At 41.6% G+C, this 21,428-nt stretch overlaps 1 protein-coding gene across 5 annotated transcripts in view; it reads left to right on the top strand.

Annotated features, from left to right (window-relative positions):
• The window catches only part of LRP1B (LDL receptor related protein 1B), a 2,012,817-nt gene extending 1,992,097 nt beyond the window's left edge, over positions 1-20,720 (top strand). For 4 of the 5 annotated variants that reach the window (XM_075317168.1, XM_075317164.1, XM_075317167.1 and 1 more), the window contains 5 exons: positions 6,635-6,711; positions 9,206-9,296; positions 10,065-10,209; positions 16,191-16,289; positions 19,826-20,720. In XM_075317168.1, coding sequence (XP_075173283.1) covers positions 6,635-6,711; positions 9,206-9,296; positions 10,065-10,209; positions 16,191-16,289; positions 19,826-19,966 — 553 coding nt within the window. In that variant the 3' untranslated portion in view covers positions 19,967-20,720. The remainder of the gene's footprint in view (positions 1-6,634; positions 6,712-9,205; positions 9,297-10,064; positions 10,210-16,190; positions 16,290-19,825) is intronic. The other variant, XM_075317165.1, reaches the window with a different exon arrangement.
• The last annotated feature ends 708 nt before the right edge of the window (positions 20,721-21,428 follow it).

Raw genomic sequence — 21,428 nt, 5'->3', positions numbered from 1 at the left:
CACCCCTGTCCCTGCCACGTGCCTAGGGCCTTGTTTGCCCTGAACTCACCCCGGCTAGTGAGAAGGCCAGGAAGAAAATTAGTCTCACCACTGCAATAATAGAACAAGAGCTAAGAGAGACAAACAGAGAGTAGATAGATACAAAAAGGAAAGCACTCCAACCTGCTCTAAAACAGCTAAGCACCAGAGCTGCAATAGTCATGACTCCTCAGCTTCTTCCAGAGACAGGCTTATTCCAAAGGGGTCAGTATAAGATTCTATAACTGGTATCAGATAGTAAAACAAGTGACTTTTTATACTGAAAGGGGGTGGTCACAAAAGAGCTGCATCTAAGATTAAGACCACCAGATAGGAATGATTACGGTAATTAACCCCTAGAGCTCTAAAAGAAAGTAGATTGACTCAAATGCAAGTTATAGACCTCTGCCTCAAAAGGTGTTGTGACCTTCTGCTCTCAGTCTCCCTAGAGGTTTTCCCAGAGTGGGACACACTCATGACAAAGAGTCATATATATATATATATATATATATATATATATATATAATGTTCCAGGCACAGGGTTCTGCAGTCTGCCAGGAAAGTAATGATGATGTCCTTGGTTGGGTTGTAGCTCAAAGTTACTTCCTCTGGTGCGGAAGATCATTGCCTTAAGGGGGCTTTACATGCAACGACATCGCTAACGAGATGTCATTGGGGTCACGGAATTTGTGACACACATCCGGCCTCGTTAGCGACGTCGTTGCAAATTTCAAATATCGTTGATGGTGCTGGACGTAGGTTGTTCGTCATTCCTGAGGCATCACACATCGCTACGTGCGACACCCCGGGAATGACGAACAACAGTGTACCTGCGTCCTCCGGCAATGAGGTGGGCGTGACTTTCCTGCGGCTGCTCTCCGCCCCTCCGCTTCAATTGGCCACCTGCCGTGTGATGTCGCAGTGACGCCGCATGAACCACCCCCTTAGAAAGGAGGCTGTTCGCCGGCCACAGCGACGTCGTTAGGAAGGTAAGTATTTGTGACGGGTACTAGCGCTATTGTTCACCACGGGCAGCGATTTGCCCTTGACGCTCAAACGACGGGGGCCGGTGCTTTCACGAGCGTGCGTGTAAAGCAGTCTTTAGTCTTGGATCTAAAGAGATTCAGGATGGAATGTTAATAACAACCCATCATAAACCTCAGGGCACATGCCCGCCAATTCCACCCCAATGCCTACATTTCAGACTTACTGCTATTTACCAATCTTGGGTCAAGAGGATATATTTTTATAAATTAAATGCTATTATCAAAATATAAAAGTCATAGACCACAGTGTTACAATCAAATGTTTATTACAATTTTTGTATCTTATTATTTAATGTCCACTATAAAAAAAATAGTTTTATCAATCAAATTTCTACTTCGCATATCCAGCAACAACTTCCCTCTCGTGATTAGTTTTGTATGTGTTCTCTGATTGTTGATCATTTGTTCAAATAATGAATCAGACTTTGCATTCGGGGTCAAGACCTTTAAGAAAAATAAAGAAAGGAAAGCAATCAGAAATCCAGCTAGCAATCTGCAATAAAATGAAAGTCTAAAGAATCATGGTGTTTTCCCATAAAGCAATCTATTACATTGGACAGTTAACCGCGTGGTTCTGGTTCGCTGAACATGTGTACGCACCATTATTAAATGGAACATTCCACTATGAATGTTTCATATGACAAATTAATTCTCATGTTTGGAAAGATTGTATGAATTTTCAGAGCATTTTTTTGTTTGAAAGTGCAACAGTGATCATTTGTAATTTTTGAAGGAACCTGGTAACAAGTGTTCCCTTTTCCTACAGTGCCTCAACAGGAGACATAAAGTATTACACTTTACTTGTTCAGATCAATAGGCTATTGGGTCCCTTAGAGTCAGAGATGCTCTTGAGCTGATAGGTGGGGGCGCCGAATGTTAGACTCCTACTGATCTGATATTAATAACTTATTTGAAGGATAAGTTATCAATACTAAAGAAGTAGATAACATCTTTAATGGTGAACACACCAATAGTCATGGCTGGAAGTGTTGGCACCTTTGAAATTGTTCCAGAAATTAAGTATTTCTCCCAGAAAATTATTGAAAAATGGTCCGGTCAAAATCATTGGCACCTTTCAAAAATTGAGGGTTAAAAACTTTGTTTCAAGCATATTATGCTCGTTTAAACTCACCTGTGACAAGTTACAGGTGTGGGCAATATGAAAATCACACCTGAAACCAGACAATAAAAGGGAGAAGTTGAATTTTTGCATTGTGTTTCTGTGTGTACCACACTAAGTATGGAGAGCAGAAAGAGGAGAAGAGAACTGTCTGAGGACTTGAGAACTAACATTTTTGAAAAATATCAACAATCTCAAAATTACAAATCTATCTCTAGAGATCTTGGTATTCCTTTGTCTACTGTGCGCAACATAATCAAGAAGTTTTACAACCCATGGCACTGTAGCTAATCTCCCTGGACGAGGACGGGAAAGAAAATTCATGAAAAGTTGCAACCGAAGATAGTCAAGTTCCAAACAAATTCAGCCTGTCCTGCAGGCTCAGGGGGCATCAGTGTCAAAGCAAATTATCCATCCATATTTGAATTAAATGAAACGCTATGGGGGAGATCCAATAGAACCCCACTACTGAAACAGAGACATAAAAAGCTATACTGCAGATTGCCAAAATGTATGTGTGTAAGCCAAAATCCTTCTGGGAAGGCATGAAGGCACATCATTCTACTGTTTACCGAAAACAGAATGAGAGCTACAAAGAAAAGAGCACAGTACATACAGTTAATTATAGTGGAGGCTCAAACATGTTTTAGGGTTTTTTTTGTTGCTTTGGTACTGGGTGCCTTGACTATGTGCCTTGACTGTGTGTAAAGCATCAAGAAATCTGTGAAAACCAGTGTGAGAAAGCTGGGTTTGTGTCCTAGGTCATGGGTCTTTTTGCAGGACAAGTACATCAAACATACTTCAAGAAGCCCCCAGAGATGGATGAAAACAAAGTTCTGGAGAGTTCTGAAGTGGCGGTAATGAGTTTAGATCTAAATCATGTTGAACCTGTGTGGAGAGATCTTAAAATTGCTGTTGGGAGAAGACGTCTTCAAAGATGAGAGACCTGGAGCAGTTTAGAAAGAAGTGTGGTCCAAAATTCCATTAGAGAAAAGTAATAAGCTTGTTGATGGCTATAGAAAGCGATTGATTGGAATTATTTGTTCGAAAGGATGAGCAACCAAATATTAAGTTGACGGTGCCAACATTTTTGTCTGGACCATTTTTGGAGATTTGTGTGAAAGTATGTCCATTTTGCCTTTTTTCCCTCTTTTTTTCTTGAGTTTCTCCAATACATGTAAAGGAAATAAACATGTGAATAACAAAGCATATGTAAATTGAATAATTTTCTGGGAGAAATACTTTATCTGGAAAAATTTCAAGGGTGCCAACACTTTCAACTATGACTATATACAGTGTGTCCACCCATATCCTGTCCACCGCCGTTAACTTGAGAATGGCGGCAGCTATAGGCATAGAAGTGGTGTCTAGGTATAGTAAAGTATCCATGCGCTATGCAATGAAACCACCTATAGCGCCACCTGGTGGAAAACAACGGAGTTAGCATTTTTATCTCGAAAACGGAACGAGATAGAGAAAAAAAGTGAATTAAAAAATTGTGGGGCATCATCAATTCAATACGAATCGACACCTTGCATACAGAAATATGAAACCAATGACCCCCCAAAACATTGAATGCTGGTCACGCATATGGCGCTCAATTAACTTTGATGCTCAAAGTGTCCCCCGTCAGCTGCAACGCACATCTGGACTCTGCACAGCATACTGTATCTTGCTGCACATTGTGCAATATGGTAGGTGACATGTTTGCACAAGCATCTGTGATACGTCGTCGTAGGTCCTGCAATGTTGGTGGAGGGGTCGCATACACCTGCTGTTTGATGTGACCTCACAGAAAGAAGTCCAATGGGGTCAGGTCAGGTGAGCGTGGAGGCCACTCCATGCAGCCATCATACCCAATGACTTGTAGGAAGGTCTCCATGAGGTATCGCTTCACGTCCGCAGCCTTGTGAGTTTTACATGTTCTAATCATAGCATTTCTGCATGCAAGGTGTCGATTCGTATTGAATTGATGATGCCCTACAACTTTGTAGTTCACTTTTTTCTCTTTCTCGTTCCGTTTTCGAGATAAAAATGCTAACTCCATTGTTTTCCACCAGGTGGCGCGATAGGTGGTTTCATTGCGTGGCGCATGGATACTTTACTATACCTAGACACCACTTCTATGCCTATAGCTGCCGCCGTTCTCAAGTTAATGGCGGTGGACAGGATATGGGTGGACACACTGTATAAGTGGTTTGCTTGTAGCGGTTGAAAATATTTCAGAATAGGCTGATAGTTCAGGCTTAAGGATTATTTGCAAAACTGATTTCAGATGAGCATAATAGGTTGCTGCTGCACAGGACCCTTAATGATTAGAATTTTATGGCATACCCAAATAATATGCGATCAAATTCTAGGATGGGAATACTTGTGAAAGCGACTGTGACACTAGTAGGGCTTGTAGATTTGTAACAGCCGGAAAAACACAGGTTGGAGACCATTGCTCTAGAAAATGCATTCCTTATCTTGCAACCTACAGACTAGTTACATCATGGAAATGTAATCTACTGATTTACACAGCTCTGCTTTGTGAAGTTCCATCTCCCTCATCGATAGCTCACTGTTATTTCTTATGTTTGCATGAAACACATTTTTCCACACAGTCCTAAGGAAATATCAGGGTTAATCATTGGAGAAGATATTCCTCGCAAGTGTTTACAAAAGTGTTTTGTAAAAGATTGGTTTAAAGGGAATTTGCATATTAAGTTGAAGAATAGTCATGTACAGCCATTAGAAAAACTAAGTATATTTTATGGTTTTTCATAAACACTGCATGATAAAAAAAAATCTGGACTTAAAATTAGATGAATAGAGCTTCAAATGAACAACAACGCATCACAAATTACACGATGTGATTACTTAATTATCAAAATTAGGTCAAGACCCTGTATTGTCCCTTATCTCAGAGGTACGCTTGATGGTAGCCAGGTCTGAGCCCCTAGCATTATCCTGACTACTGTCTCAGCCCTGATCTTACTTCCCCTTTCCCCCACCCTTGGAGCGGGCTGGAAACACAGTAACAAAATCCCACAGAAATGACATGGAAAAGGGAGAACGACAACTTGTACACACAACACTCAAAACACACAGAAGAGAAAATATGTGTACAGCGAAATAAAGGAAAGGGAAGGAAGTAAACACACAACAGAGAACTTACACACCACTCAAAATCACAACTACAGATCACCATAAACAGGATTGCCACTAAGACCGGAATCGCTGGAACTACTCTGAAGCTGGAAGAAACCAGTACCTTAAATAGGAGGCAGACAGCTGCTCAAGGCAATTAGCAACCTGAGCTCACCAGTTTGCAGGAATTAACTCCTGCAGGGCTGAAGACCAGTGAACCTGAATCAGCCAACGCCCGGCTCTGGCTGAACAAATCTGAAGCATCAGGTTGCTTGTCAGACTCTGTAGTGGGAACTGAGACTGACGCCGCTATGCCCGTGGCGCACAAAGTCGTTAACCCCCTGTCACACGCACTTACCTCCCGGGTGACGTCGCTGTGGGTGGCAAACATTCTCTTCCTGAAGGGGGAGGGACGTTCGGCGTCACAGTGACGTCACATGGCAGCCGGCCAATAGAAGCGGAGAGGTGGAGATGAGCGGGACATAACATCCCGCCCATCTTCTTCCTTCCGCATTGCCAGCAGGACGCAGGTAAGCTGTGTTCGTCATTCCCGAGGTGTCACACGGTGCGATGTGTGATGCCTCGGGAACGATGAACAACCGGCGCGCAGAAGGAGGAACGAGTTTTTGAAACTGAGCGACGTGTCAACGATGAACGAGAAGGTGAGTATTTCTGCTCGTTCACCGTCGCACGTAGCTGTCACATGCTACGATATATCAGACGATGCTGGATGTGCGTCACTATCGACGTGACCCCGACGACATATCGCCCGATATATCGTACCGTGTGACGCCCGCATAAGAAGAAAAGTACCTTCTTGTCCAAACGTCGGGTGCAATATTGCAAGTGAATGGAACTTAGCTACAGTCCAGACACAATTAATATACATTACTGGTGTTTTTTAGGTAGAAAATATAGCCCCTTTCTTTCCAATTTTATACAACTCCTTATACAACTGCCAAGGTCATGTGGTAGTCATTTTAGCATCAATGACTGTCAATAGTTGCGTTATAGTCAATGCATAATATAGCTAATAGTCTGGCAGAGCCATAAAGTATTCACGGTGGTGCCTGCAATCACATTTTTATTCCAGCTTATTTCAGAGGTGGAAGTGAAAGTTAATGATTGGACATTAATATGATCTGATTCAACATTTTGCAAAAGTTTGAAACAAATCTCGTTAAACAAAAGCTTCATTCTTCATATTCTGCATGTGTCAGATTTTCAGATTGTTGAGCTTTTATGACATAGTTTTTAGCAGTTTAGTTGGCTCACAGCTGGCATCCATTAATTTCACTGTTTAATTGGATCTTTGTAGATGTTCAGCCAACTGGTCAGGAAAGCAGTGCGAGAGGCCGGCTCCCAAGAGCAGTAAGTCTGACAATGCCGGATCAAGTAAGTAGCTCAAATTAGCGTCCACCGTGACTGCGAACGTATTATTGACCTGCACGTCTAATGTGAACAAGATCCGGACTTATCAGTAATTATGACTAAAAAGTTCTACTTTACAAGAAGAGCAATATTTATTATCTTGCCTTTAGGATGATATTAATTTAGATATTTTTTTCCTTAATTTGGATCTTAGCATCTATACCGGTCACTGTCAGCCATAATGTGTCTGCATTTTAGTGTTCACAATGTGGTCGCAACACCCAGATCTCTAGAGATCCTGCTAAATTTAGATTGTTGCAGAACGCTATTATGATCCAGTTGAATAAAACCACATGATTTCTCGAAAACGGAGGCGTAAGAAAAAGTGCTATAATTTGACTGCATTGCAGGTATCTGAAACTGGGCTTGAAGGGAACCAATCACCAGGATTTTCCTATATAACCTACAGCCAGTGCTATACTGGCGCTATCATGCTGATTCTATACATACCTGTAGTGGTCAGCTAGGATCTATAGGTTTTGAAATCCAAGAAAGTAAAGTTTATAAAATCATTAGTTTGTTGAGTGACAGCAGCTGAGGATCAGATAATATCTGGGTGGGGTATTCATAGTTATCCCGTCTCCCTGTTAGAATTAGCAAAAGTATTCTACAGTCGATTGATGAATGATTCCGGTATGTATGACGTCCGTTTTCATACGTACCAGAGACACGGACATGCAGAGACCCATTAAAATTAATGGGTCTGTGCACACATCTGTGTTTTCACAAAGACCATGTGTTCCGCATGGAGACAAGTCCGTTTTTCTCTGTCAGTACTGATGTCACACAGACCACACAATGATGTGCTTCTTGTGACATCAGTGTGACACGTACCGGAGAAAACATGTGTCTTTGAAATAAAATGATTTCTGTATACTCACCTGTCTCCGGCACTGCTGTCTTCGCCACTGCTGTCACTTGCTTCCAAGCCTGCTCATTATGCTTATGAATATTCACTGCAACATGGACCCGGAAGCAGCAGCGCCGGAGACATTAGCACCGGGGACAGTAGCGCCAGGGACAGGTGAGTAAAAAGTTCATGCTCTCCGTGTGGTATCACGGATAGCACATGGTGAACACTATTGTGCCAAAATCACGGCACACGGATGGGCCATACACACCTTCGACACAGCCTTGTAAAACACAAACTTTTTTCACAAACATGTGAAGAGGACCATAGTCCTGAACAGCCATGTTGGTGATAACCCTTTAACAGATTTGTTTGTTTTCAATTTTATCGATTTAGAAACATAAAGCAACCCCTTTAAATACATAGAAAAACTGAATTTTCTACCTCACCCCTTATTTTTAGAATTGGAGGTACAAAAGAAAAGAGAAATAGAAGTTTTTAATGAGGATTCTAAGATATTGTTTGCTCTTACTTTACGAACTCCTTTAATATATTGCTCAACGAAGTTAGTGTCTTCTCTTTACAGCCATGTTTGTTTTATGTTTATTAAAGGGAATCTGTCAGCAGATTTTTGCTATGTAATCTGAAGATAGCAAGAAATAGAGAGGCTGACACACAGATTTCATTGATGTGTCATTTATTACCATGTGCTGTTGTTCACTTATAGTGAAGGTTTAATTTCCTGCGACCCTGACTGCACTTATCCGGCACGTCCTCCTCCTTCTCTGATTAGCAGATCACGTTCTATAGACATTGTATATGGAGAGCCTGGTGTGGGTAGGGACAGCTTTCTAAACTCTGCTGCACTGCTAAATCTTAAAACTCGGATTATGTTAGAACGGCTGCACCCGGTAAAGTAAGTGATACATGATTGGATTCAGATTCTCTTTGTCTACATCATCCTGCTCCCAAATGAGGTAGGAAAAACCTGCTGACAAATTCCATTTAAATTTACAGTACCCAATTGTCTACATAGCATAATTCAATTTGTAGGTTTTCCTATGGTCTTTGTCAGGACGCAGAAGATAAAAGAGATCAAATATCTGTTCAGTACCTTTAGTGAAGTAATGGAAGATGATACTTCAAGAGTTCTCAAAATTAAAGGCTTATTTTTACGAACGACAAAGAATATCAGATTGTAGGGACCATCAATATCAGATGAGTGCAGGTTTGGCTTGTGATATGCATATTTCCATCACTATGTAGGAGGCACAGCTTCATACTTTTAGCAGTGGTTGTGTCTAGAAGTACTTGAATGAGAATATGATGCTCTAAACTGTAACAACAGGTCAATCCACTAATTAAAGTAGGATGTTGTGCCTGGTAGACAGTGAATTTAAGGTTACAATTGCTTCAGTGGCACTCCTCGTACAATTCACCAATTTGATATTGATTTCCTAAGCTAAAGATAGGCCACCAATTTTGTAGTTCAAGAGAACCCCTTTAAATGTTCATTTTCTTTTTTTTTTCAATCTTGTATAATATTCTTGTAAGTTCTCCTTTTTTCCCCAATCATTTCCTAACATCACCCTTTTTTCTTCATCATAGGAAGTATCGCAATTATTGTGCCACTTGTTCTACTGGTGACTTTAATAACCACTTTGGTTATCGGGCTCATACTATGTAAAAGAAGGAGAAGGTAAGTTCACCACATGAAATAAATTGCTCTTACTTTAGCAGAACATTTATTGTGGTAATTTCTAAAATTTTTATACTGCAGTGTCAACATATTGGAGAGCAATAGTCCTAATATTAGGCTGCATTCACACATTGCAAACAGGTTTTGTTCTTTTTTTCCATGATTTTCAATCTTTTTCCTCTTCTTCCTCCTTGTCCCTCTTCTTCTTCTTCTTCTTCTTCCTCTTTGTTCCTCTTCTTCTTCCTCCTTGTTCCTCTTCTTCTTCCTCCTCGTTCCTCTTCTTCTTATTCCTCCTTGTTCCTCTTCTTCGTTCCTCTTCTTCTTCTTCCTCCTTGTTCCTGTTTTTCTTCTTCTTCCTCCTCATTTCTCTTCTTCCTCTTCCTCTTCTTCTTCCTCCTCGTTCCTGTTTTTCTTCTTCTCCCTCCTCATTCCACTTCTTTTTCCTCCTCCTCGTTCCTCTTCTTCTGTTTCTTCTTCTTCCTCCTTATTCCTCTTCTTCTTTCTCCTCATTCCTCTTCTTCTTCCTCCTCATTCCTCTTCTTCTTTCTCCTCATTCCTCTTCTTCTTTCTCCTCCTCGTTCCTCTTCTCTATTTCTTCTTCTTCCTCCTCGTTCCTCTTCTTCTTCCTCCTCGTTCCTCTTTTTCTTCTTCCTCCTCCTCATTCCTCTTCTATTTCTTCTTCTTCCTCATTCCTCTTCTCCTTCCTCCTCATTCTTCTTCTTCCTCCTCATTCCTCCTCTTCTTTTCTTCTTCTTGTTCTAACTGTAGGGCAAAAACTATCAGAAGACAACCAATAATCAATGGAGGAATGAATGTTGAAATTGGAAATCCATCTTATAACATGTATGAGGTGGACCATGACCACAACGATGGGACATTATTAGACCCCAATTTCATCATCGAATTAGACAAGGTAAGGTGACTTTTTGCTTGACTGATTAAGTCTTACATTGTGATGAACATTCCTATATCTTGTCTGAATTTCAGTTAACCAATACAGTAGTAGACTCGCTGAAACATTTCCTAGAAATCATCTTTTTTGATGACACATCAGAGATAGAGGGAATCTGTCATCAGATTCATACTGCCGGAACCATGAGCGTCCGGAGTCAGAGTTGGGTTGCGTTATTGCACCCATACATTTTTTACTCTGAAACTCATTGATGAAAAAATACTTTGAAAAGCCGACTGGAGACTACACATAGTTATGTTCCCTATGACTCACAAGTCTCTTCTCATATACACACATATGGAAAGACCTGTCATTCATTGAGAGCATCGTGGGGCATTAGGAAAAAGCCACCAGAGACCAGGCTCATACTAGTCATCCAAAATGCATAGCCCATGGCTAGATGTTCAAAGTATGTATTCCTTGAAGCAAATCAATTGTAATATTGCAGCTAGTATCTGGTTTATGCTTCCTGTAGTTCAGGCAGCATGATTCTCAGGAATGTTTGCCTTTAAAATCTTAATCAATGGACAGCTTACACCACATATCACAGGAGGTGTTTATTAACAGTGTGTTGAAGAGGTTATAAGGGACTTTCCTTATTTTATTGCTATGGGTCTAAAGGCCACGTCACACTAAGCAACATCGCTAGCAACATCGCTGCTGAGGCACGACTTTTGTGACGTAGCATCGATGTTGCTAGCGATGTTGCTGTGTGTGACATCCAGCAACAACCTGGCTCCTGCTGTGAGGTCGCTGGTTGTTGCTGAATGTCCTGGACCATTTTTTAGTTGTTGCTCTCCCGCTGTGAAGCACACATCGCTGTCTGTGACAGCGACAGAGCAACAACTGAATGTGCAGTGAGCAGGGAGCCGGCTTCTGCGGACGCTGGTAACCAAGGTAAACATCGGGTAACCAAGAAGCCTTTACCTTGGTTACCCGATATTTACCTTCGTTACCAGCGTCCGCCGCTCTCACGCTGTCAGTGCCGGCTCCCTGCTCACGTAGCCGGAGTACACATCGGGTAATTAACCCGATGTGTACTGTGGCTAGGAGTGCAGAGAACAGGGAGCCGGCACTGGCAGTGTGAGAGCGGCGGACGCTGGTAACGAAGGTAAATATTGGGTAACCAAGGTAAGGGCTTCTTGGTTACCCGATGTTTACCGTGGTTAATAGCATCCGCAGAAGCCGGCTCCCTGCTGCCTGCACACGTAGCAGAGTACACATCGGGTAATTAACCCAGTGTACTGTGGCTAGGTGTGCAGGGAGTCAGCGCTCAGCGGTGTGCGCTGGTAACCAAGGTAAATATCGGGTTGGTTACCCGATATTTACCTTAGTTACCAAGCGCAGCATCGGTTCCACGCGTCGCTGCTGGCTGGGGGCTGGTCACTGGTTGCTGGTGAGATCTGCCTGTGTGACAGCTCACCAGCAACCAGTTTAGTGACGCTCCAGCGATCCCTGCCAGGTCAGGTTGCTGGTGGGATTGCTGGAGCGTCGCTTAGTGTGACGGTACCTTTAGATCTTAAAGGTAGGTAGTTACTAAATACCTGCCTCTCCTGCCCTGGTATCTGCCAGCTCAGAGCAGTGACACACAACTCCTGCCGATGATTCTGCGACTTCTGGTGACGTCACTTCGACAGAGCAGATTCTTCTTTTCTGCTCTGCTCTGTTATGTCATTTTGATTGACAGTCAGCTCCCCGTTGCCTTACTGCAGGGAGTCAGCTGTCAATCAACATGACGTTCGCAATGACACCTCAGTGACAAAGCTGAGGAGATGAGGAAGAGCTACTCTGTTGACATGTGGTCTATTGAGGTAGCAGATTCAACGTCAGGAGTGGTCCGTGACCAGTCTGTGCTAGTAGAGATTGGCGCTGGGCAGAACAGACAGGTAGTTAAAGGAAATGCATTTTGAAACTTTTCCACCTTATTGTGTCTACCCTTACCTTATCCTTAATTTATGAACTGTGCAATTATCATCCCAACAACTAATGTACACCTATAGGCAGAGGCAGACATACCATTGGTGCAACCTCTACAGCTGCACAGGGGCCAAAGAGGTAAAGAGTAGGGATGAGCGAAACGCTGGACATTCAGTTGGCAGACTACAGTACATTCGAAACTTTAGATAAAGTTTGGTTTGTGACCCTGACTTGATCTGAACCTCAATGGAAGCCAGTAATTGGGCAGTTGGTGTCTCCGCCCACATGCACCCAGCCATAAGCAGAACACTTCAGGGGGAGGTTGTGCAGGGGGGTTTTCAATTTTATTTATTTATTGTTTTGTGTGTGCTCATTACATCTGATCATGCTGATTTTACCCCCAGTCTGAACCATTCAAACACTGCACGCGGCTTGCACAGGAATGAGCATCAATCATACCCATGCACAGCGCTGCTAACTTGAGTGGTTTGCACTTGTAATTGACTCGAACTTCAAACCTGAACTTTTTTTTATTTGGAAGTCGGTTTATGAACCTGAATCCAAACCTCCAACCTCAGGTTCACTCAGTAAAGAGGTCATTAGCTCCTCTAAAGCAGGTGGAATTGTGCATTAAAATGAGCTATTAGACTGCAAAGGACCCATATACTGTTCTTGTACAGACGCCCTCATCTATTTGTGCCCACCTCTCTCTATAGACACATTTATCAGATACATAGACGACTATAGCAAATCATGTTAGGTTTTTTTTTTTTCAAAACCGGTCATCTTGGATCAGTTGTCTTAGAATATATTGGAAAGAAAGGTGAGTGGAAATATCTGTAACTTGGATTTACTTGTACGAGTGTAGCGAAGTACAGTAATTCATACTATCGTGTGCGCTAGCTAATAACCACATTATAAGGGAGTTCTCCTCCCCAGTATAGATACATACGTGAGCCTGAAGTTCGGTTTTCGAACCAAACACCAACTAAAAAACATAGGGCTCCGGTTCAGGGATCGGATGCTTTAAGTGCGAACTTAACTCGCATGAGCATCGCTGTGCTCGGGTACGCTCGGTGCTCAGCCCAGTGTGAGCTGCTTGCAGTGTTTGAATGGCACACACTGGGGGTACCAACAGCATGATCTGATGTAGTGTGCATCCCCCAAAAAATGAAAACTGCCCGCCCACCCTCCCCCGGTAGTGATTTGCTTATGGCTGGCTGTATGTGGGCGGAGACCCAAACTGCCAATCTATGTTTCCGAACTTACTCAGGCAAGGTTCGGTCACGTAGAGGTTCGGTTTCTTTGCTGCCAGCGAACCGAACCTCCAAAGGTTCACTCATCTTTACTCCCCGGCACTGAACCCATAAGATGGACTGAAAGGAAGGAATAATAAAGTATGTAACTGAAATAATTAATGTAAACATGGAGAAATTTTTAAAAATATATTGTTATAAAAAATTCCTAGTTCTACCTTGTGTAAGAGGGATATATAATCTTTAATCCTTGGACAACCCTTTAATCTTTACAGTGAAGATAAAGATTTAAAAAATAATTTAAAAAAACATGTGCAGTGTCAAATATAAATAATTATTCCTTTACATTTAAACTTAAAAATAAATAGGTTATAATGAAGTTTTGAAAGTTACGTTACGATCCTTCGTGTGGCCCGGAGTAATAGAATACAATGTAACCTTTCCATTTAATTTGTTTGTACTGATGTTGCGCCTTCACATTATAGTAGCGCGATGACGACGCTCATTGGTTTAATTGTATCTGCCTCATGTATAGCTGGAAAATAAAATGTTCAACATTTGGGCCAAACATTTTTTAAATGCCAAAGTGAAATTACATTTTTAATGCCGAGTGCAAAACCTTTATTTCTTGTGTAGCTTATTATGCTTGCTATTGAAATCATTTCCCATTATGTATAGGTACGGTTTGCTCTGGGAAGGTAAAGTACGTCGAAATAGACGGCAGGTTTAGGCTAATGGACGCAATAACAAAGCGAGGCAAAGAATAACATATTGTACTTTACAGTCATTTAACAATTTTAAATCAAGCTTCAAAACATAAAAGCTTCTTCTGCCTAGCTAGTGATTTGCGGGAAAGTCTCAATGGATCCAGTTGGCTCGTAAGGAGAGTGCACATTACCTCCACTTTAACACTCTTCAAAAATGTAACTGTAATTATGTTTTATATAAATAATGCGTACATTATTTATCAAATGTGAGCAATATGGATGAAATCTCTCCGAGGGGCGTCTAAGCGGAATTCACATTAACCAATCTATGTAAGATTAGTATAGGTTGGCGCAAAAGAAATTGTACTGCTTTGCTAAGAGGGGCACATAATTTATGAGTTTGGCATATTTATAAGGGGTGCCTTTCTCCCACCTCTTTGATGGACAGTGAGGGCACTCAGGGAGTGGAACAGGCAACCACGGGAAGTGGTGAGTTCTCAATCAATGGTAATCTTCAAGCGGAAACTGGATAAACATATAGCTGGGATATTTAGGAAAGCCTGCACTCACAGGGGGTTGGACCCGATGGCCTTGAGGTCCCTTCCAACTCTACCGTTCCATGATTGTATGATTCTGTGACTAGTATGGATAGGCGGAAGAGCCGGTGGAAATGGTCTGTGGTAGAGTAGACTGAATCTGGCAAAGTTTGGCACGTTTGCTTTATTTGGTTGGGATAATTCAATTACCATACTCTCCTTCTTCCAAAAACCCTCTTCTGCCACTCCAGCTCACCACCTAGTTCTCCGGTCTCTTCTTCTTAACCTTCTTTTTCTTCTAGGTCTTCCGGCATCGCCGCTGACTAAGCTTTATGCAGCCAATGATGTGACTAGAGATGAGTGAGCTCGAATTGTAAAGTTTGGGGTTTGAACCCAACACGGACTTTGAAAAAAAAAAATCAGTGTCCGAGTTTGGGTGCTGTACGTAGGCGAACCACTCAATCAACCATCGGGGTGCTCGGGTATGCTTGGTGCTCAGCCTAGTGGGAAAAAAGATCATCTTCACCAGCAGGAGAAAGACATCTTCACCAGCAGGAGATGTCCGTTTGAGCGGAAACTGGGTGTCAGCAAAAGCACAAGAGCAATAAGAATATCCATCAATCAGCAACTTCTTAAAAACTCATCCTTTATTTGTCAAAAATGTCATAAAAAAACTTGCAACATCAAGACATAAAATTCAAAATCTAATCCATGGTAGATGGTCTATGAACAATAAACGCGTTTCGGACGTGGGTCCTTATTCATTGTATAAAGTATGCTACAAAAAGCGGTTATTTATATGATATCCTGCTATGTGCATGGAACAAACCAATCAGGAGAAAACACATTCAAACATATTAAGACATTTAAGAAGTCGCTGATTGCTGGATATTTCTATTCCTCTCAGCCCAGTGGGAGCCACTTTCAGTCTATGAATAGTTCTCTGTGGGGGTAAAAACAATGTTTCAGATGTAGAGTACACAAAAAAAAAAACTGCCCTCCCCCGGAAGTGTTTTGTTTTTTAGTTGGCTGTATGTGGGTGGAGAGCCAAGCTCCCCAATCAGTGACTTCCAATGGGGTTCATGTTCCGGGACCAAGTTCAGGTCAAGTCCGGGTCCTAAACTGAACTTTGTCTAAAGTTTGGCTAAACCCGGCTAAACTCGAACTTCCACAGTTCCGCTCATCTCTAGACGTGACTGCACAGTAAGTGGCACTGGAAGACCCGGAACAAGAAGTAAGCTTGAAAGGAGTGATCGGAGGATTGGGCAGGCTGAATATAATCGTTTATGATTTTTATTAACCTCTTTCTAGCCATCAGTATCCAGTGTCCAGTGATCAGTTGATATTTTGCAAAATCTGTGTTTTATTGTTTGTCTTATTCACATTGGAGCTGTACCAATTAATATGTATGTAATATATTTTTGAAAAAGCAAAAAATTTGGTAATTTTTTCACAAAAAATATTTTTCTGAAGAAATATAAATTATTCAAACATCTGAAACTAATATATGTATTATTTACATACAGTCCAGGTTCATAGCAGGTGGGCCTGCGGCTTACAAACTGGCCCATAATGCACCGCCTATCTACCTAAATTCAGATCTGAAAGGACCACTAGCACCAGGGGTGAGAAGGACATCGCCTGCTATTGCTGCATTTCCATTGCATGGTTTATTTCAATTTTTCCCTTAAGTTCAATTTTACAACTTCATCCTGAAACGGCGGTGCTTGTGTATGCGTTCATGTTGTTTGTGTTGATATTTGTTTTATATGTTTAACCTCGTCATCTGAAAACCTGCTTATCTTGTATCTGGGAATGATGGCACCTTGACATTGCAAAAATTGCACTTATAAATTCTCTTAGTTTGTTTTTATGAGAAAAAAAATTCTAAGTCCCTTCAATAGAATCCACTTCCTTTGGCTTTCACACCCCTGGCATTGACGAAAATGTGACTTTCCCGCTATTTAGCTGCAGATCGAAAGAGAAGTCATAAAAAAATCTCAGTCATCAACTTTAAGGTGGATGTTACTCTCGCGACTCTCGCATCTCATCACCCGGTACGGCCACACACTCTCCGGACAAGAGCATCTCAGCTGCATAGAAATACATGCAGCCAACCCGCTTCTGTCTGGACAGTGTGTGGCAGTGCCGGGTGATGCAATGCAACAGTCGCGAGTGTCACTCACGAGTCACTCGCAAGTGTGACTCCGGCTTTAGATGAAATGTTATGTACATTCCCTAGTTTCCTTCCGGAAAAAGGTTGAAAAATCTGGCGCATGCGCAAGTTGAGAATTGCCGTCTCTTTTTCTAAGTTTTCCTCCATCTTTGCCCTTATTATGGAGCAGTGATGAGGAAAGATGGATATGCAGAGGGCTAAGGTTTCAGATAGTAAAAACAAAGTAGAACTTTCAAAAAGAATTTAACAGTAAGTTAAGGTTTTATGTTTAGGTTTTAATATACATTTGGAAATAATACACCTGAATGGCCAACCCATTTTAAGACCAGAAACAATATTCAGTTAGGTTCACATGTCTGTTGATCCTTTCCATTTGACTGTTCCTATTAAAACAGATGGAGGCAGAGGAATCCTATTGACTTTTATGGGGTTCATCTGTTCTTCGTTTGTTGCTAATTTTTAAATTGGAAGAAAAAGTTGTATGTCCTGTACTTTTTGGCCATGTGCCCACGGAGAGGTTTTTTTATTTTTTTTCTAGCGCTTTTCCTTGCTTTTATTGATTAAAATAAGCAAGGAAAAAGCATCACAGTAAACTCCATTAGAATCCAGACTTGCTGTGCACATGCTGCTTCTTTTTTCCTTGTAGTTTTTTTTTATGAAAAAAGATGCAGGGGGTCAATTCTGTGTTTTTTCACCAATTGACTTTAATGTAATCAGTGAAAAACACAGGAAAAAAATGCATGTGTAATCCACACGTTGCTTTTTTGTATCAATGGGGTTCCCTGCAGCCATTTCCTCATCTCTCGGTCTTTACCGCGGGACCTTGCTGCAGGGAACTCCGGTGACATAGGTGCCCTGGTCTGTGAGGTGATTGTACCTCAGTAACCCGGGGTCATCATGGTGATGAACCAGGGTTACCATGGGAGCGATTGGATCCCTGTAATCACATTACAGAGACCCGATCTCCAGGGAGAGGTAAGCGATTCCTCTCCCTGCCTCCTGAATACTGTGATTGCATTGATTGCAGCATTTAGGGAGTTAAATTGCCAGGAGCACCGCACCCACCACTCTAGGCAGTAAGAGCCTGGTCCAAGCTGTAAGATCAACCAGCAGTGATTGTTGGGGTACAGCGCCTGAACCCCCGCCATCATCATGATTAAAAACGCACAAAAAAGCATGAAAAAAGCACGTGAAAAAATGCAGAAACACAATTAAAAAATGCACGTTTTCTCGGCTCCTTTTTTCCTGACAAAACTTGCAAAAACGCAACGTGGGCACCTAGCCTTTCTTTCATTCTACAATAACAAAGCAAACACGAAATGGTAACCAGATATCCACTGTGAATCAACGAGTCCCTTGGCCTCCTTTTGAGTCAGAATTTGGCAGATCCTAATTCTAAAGCGGGCTTTACATGCTGCGACATCGCTAGCATCGGCTAGCGATGTCGAGCGCGATAGCACCCAACCCCATCGTACGTGCGATATTGTGTGATCGCTGCCATAGCGAACATTATCGCTACAGCAGCGTCACACGCACATACCTGGTCAGCGACGTCGCTCTAGCCGCTGATCCGCCTCCTTTCTAAGGGGGCGGGTCATGCAGCATCACAGCGACGTCACACGGCAGCCGTCCAATAGCAGAGGAGGGGTGGAGAGGAGGGGCGGAGATGAGCGGCTGTAACATGCCGCCCACCTCCTTCCTTCCTCATTGCCGGTGGATGGAGGTAAGGAGATGTTCGTCACTCCTACGGTGTCACACACAGTGATATGTGATGCCGCAGGAACGAGGAACAACATCGCTAATAAATAGGCAATGATATTTGGTTTTAGGAATTAGGACGACCGCTCCAAAACCAACGATTTTTGCCTGTTTTGCGATCGTTTAAAATCGCTCATACGTGTCACACGCTGCGATGTCGCTAAGGACGCCAGATGTGTGTCACTAATGACGTGACCTTAAGACGATAAATAATTAGCGATATCGCAGCGTGTAAAGCGCCCTTATGGCTATGTGCCCACGGGACAATGTACCCGCGGACTTTTCCGCAGGTTTGTCCGTAAGTTTACCGCAGCTGCTGCCCGGAATCTGCAACTATCTATTGCTGCGGAATTCAAGCATTATTGTTGCAGTAAACCTGCGGGACAAGTGCGGAAATACCTGTTGATGTCCTGTCCTCTATCTCCATAGTGGAAAGGCGGGACATCCGCAGATATTTCTGCATGAATAATTGACATACAGTTACGTGCGGCTGCGGGAAATCCACAGCATTTTCCGCAGCTGCACATACCCAGCATTGATACAGCACTCCCCAAATCCCATAGGATAACATGGGGAGTGTCTGTACTTGCGCAAACCCTGCGGATTTATGTGGAAAATCCAGACAAATCCACGGGTTTTCTGCAGCAAAATCCGCGGGTACGTTGTCCTGTGGGCACATAGCCTAATAGTCTTTTTCTTTGGTTGGTTCTAACCAGTACAGATTAACGATAAACTGACACATGACCAGAGTCTTTTAGCCTCCTACCAAATCCATTACTTAAATATATTAATTAGTACTGAGTTCCTTCACACAATATACAAAAATGTGCAAAAAGTCATGGTTCGTGTGAATCTTTTTCATCACTTTCTATTCGCCTACAAACTTTAATGTCCAATCTCAACTTTTTTGCCCACTTCTCGCAACACCAATTCAATAAGCCTTGGTTACCCAGAGAGCAAAATTCTTGACAATATTTAAAGCACCGCACATTGGGAAACTCATTGCCTAAAAACTCCCATCAAAGTATCGAGAAATCATGTTATTTTCCAAAGCCGATCACCTGAAGAAACTCATCTCAGGATATTTAGAGCCAAGAGGAAAAGTAATTTATTTCGAGATCAGCACAAGATAAGCAGAGTGTTTCATCATCTCCTATATGTACATCATAACTGTGATTTATGCTTTTATTTCAACTATTTCTTCTTTCTCCATTTACTGTCTCACAGCCAACAAATTACTCCAATCCAGTTTATGCAAAACTTTTTGTGGAAGGACACAACTGTCGGAATTCCTTAATCAGCGTAGAAGAAAGACGAGAACTTCTTCCAAAGAAAATTGAAAATGCGATCCGGGAGACTGTGGCTTAATACCTTCTGTTCCGTTACCTTTTATACTCTGTATAAATGTATAAAATATTACTTTTCTATGTACCAACAGTATTATAATTGTTTTGTCATCAGCATTACCTCTTTTTTCATTTTCTTTGTTTTGCTGATGACTAGACTGACCATTTGTATGGTATTTTTATGAAAAATAAACTGCACTACAGTACGATTTAAACTATAAATGCTGCTGTTATAGGAAATTATTTTATTTCTTAAAACACCTAAAAAGGTCACATTATTCCTCTGTAGAGGAAGGACAATGAAAGAAGGACAAATCCATTTTATAAGAACTTTATTTTTTAGGTTAATATTAACTTTTCATTAAAAAATACAAAGAACGGGAACATTCTTTTTGGTTTAAATTCTGATATTGGGGGCTTCAAGGGTCTCTTGTGTCCCATGGAAATCCAGTCTGTTGTGTGATCGGAGATCTAGATTCTAGACTACCATAGCAAAGTAAAAGCCAATATATACACTAAGGCACTCCAAAAACTTTTTAGAACAAATTAATTTTTATTTGTGCTTGTGCTTTAGGTCAAAGTCACGTTTCGTCAGTGTGTTCTGCTCCAAATGCATTTGTGGACGTGAAGAAGGTCCAATAGACCGAAACATGACATTGGCTTTAAGCACAAGCATAAAAAAGAATTCAGTAGAGTTGAGCGAGTATCTAACTATTCGTACTCGCTATACGCATAACGAAACGAGCACTGTCTAATACTTGCGCATTCATTCAAGTCAATGGGGAAAACCTCACAAAGTAACAAGTAACCTGAATTCCGCACTATTCGTGCGAGTAGCGAATAGTGCTGAATTCAGGTTACTCGTTACATTGCGAGTATTCCCCATTGACTTGCATTGCACGCACTATTTGGAATGAATTCGAGAGGAGTAACCAGTATTCGTTATGAGTATAGTGAGTATGAATAGTTAGGTACTCGCTCAACTCTAAAATGAATTTGTTCTAAAACGTTTTTTCAGTGCCGTAGTATATATATATTGGATTGGATTTTATTCTACTACTGAGCACTACCATCTTGATATTGCGGAGTGCCCACCAATTTCGTTTTATATACCATAGCAAAGTAGTCAAGTTCACTTCACCGTCAACCATGATTTTTTGCATTCACGTCGATGATTGGAATTTCTTTAGAAAAGAACACAAATAATATAATTCTGCAAAAAGCAATCAGAATAATTGGTGTAGGAAGGTTGAACTAGATAGACCTAGGTCTTTTTTCAACCTATGTAACTATGTAATAATTGGAAAGACGAAAATAAGTAGACTATAGGAGAAAGAAAATCCAACATATCTCAGTATTTTTCGTATTATTTTCCCATGGCTTTATACAGAAAAAAGGAGCAACTGTATGGAGCCTATGACTTGGTACTACATGGCCGTTGGTCTGGCAGCAAAGTCACTCGGGGAGAATAGATCTGTAATAAG

Source organism: Anomaloglossus baeobatrachus, chromosome 7, assembly GCF_048569485.1.
Source record: "Anomaloglossus baeobatrachus isolate aAnoBae1 chromosome 7, aAnoBae1.hap1, whole genome shotgun sequence".
NCBI classification, from domain to species: Eukaryota; Metazoa; Chordata; class Amphibia; order Anura; family Aromobatidae; genus Anomaloglossus; species Anomaloglossus baeobatrachus.
This window is presented reverse-complemented; position numbering and strand designations above follow the sequence as displayed.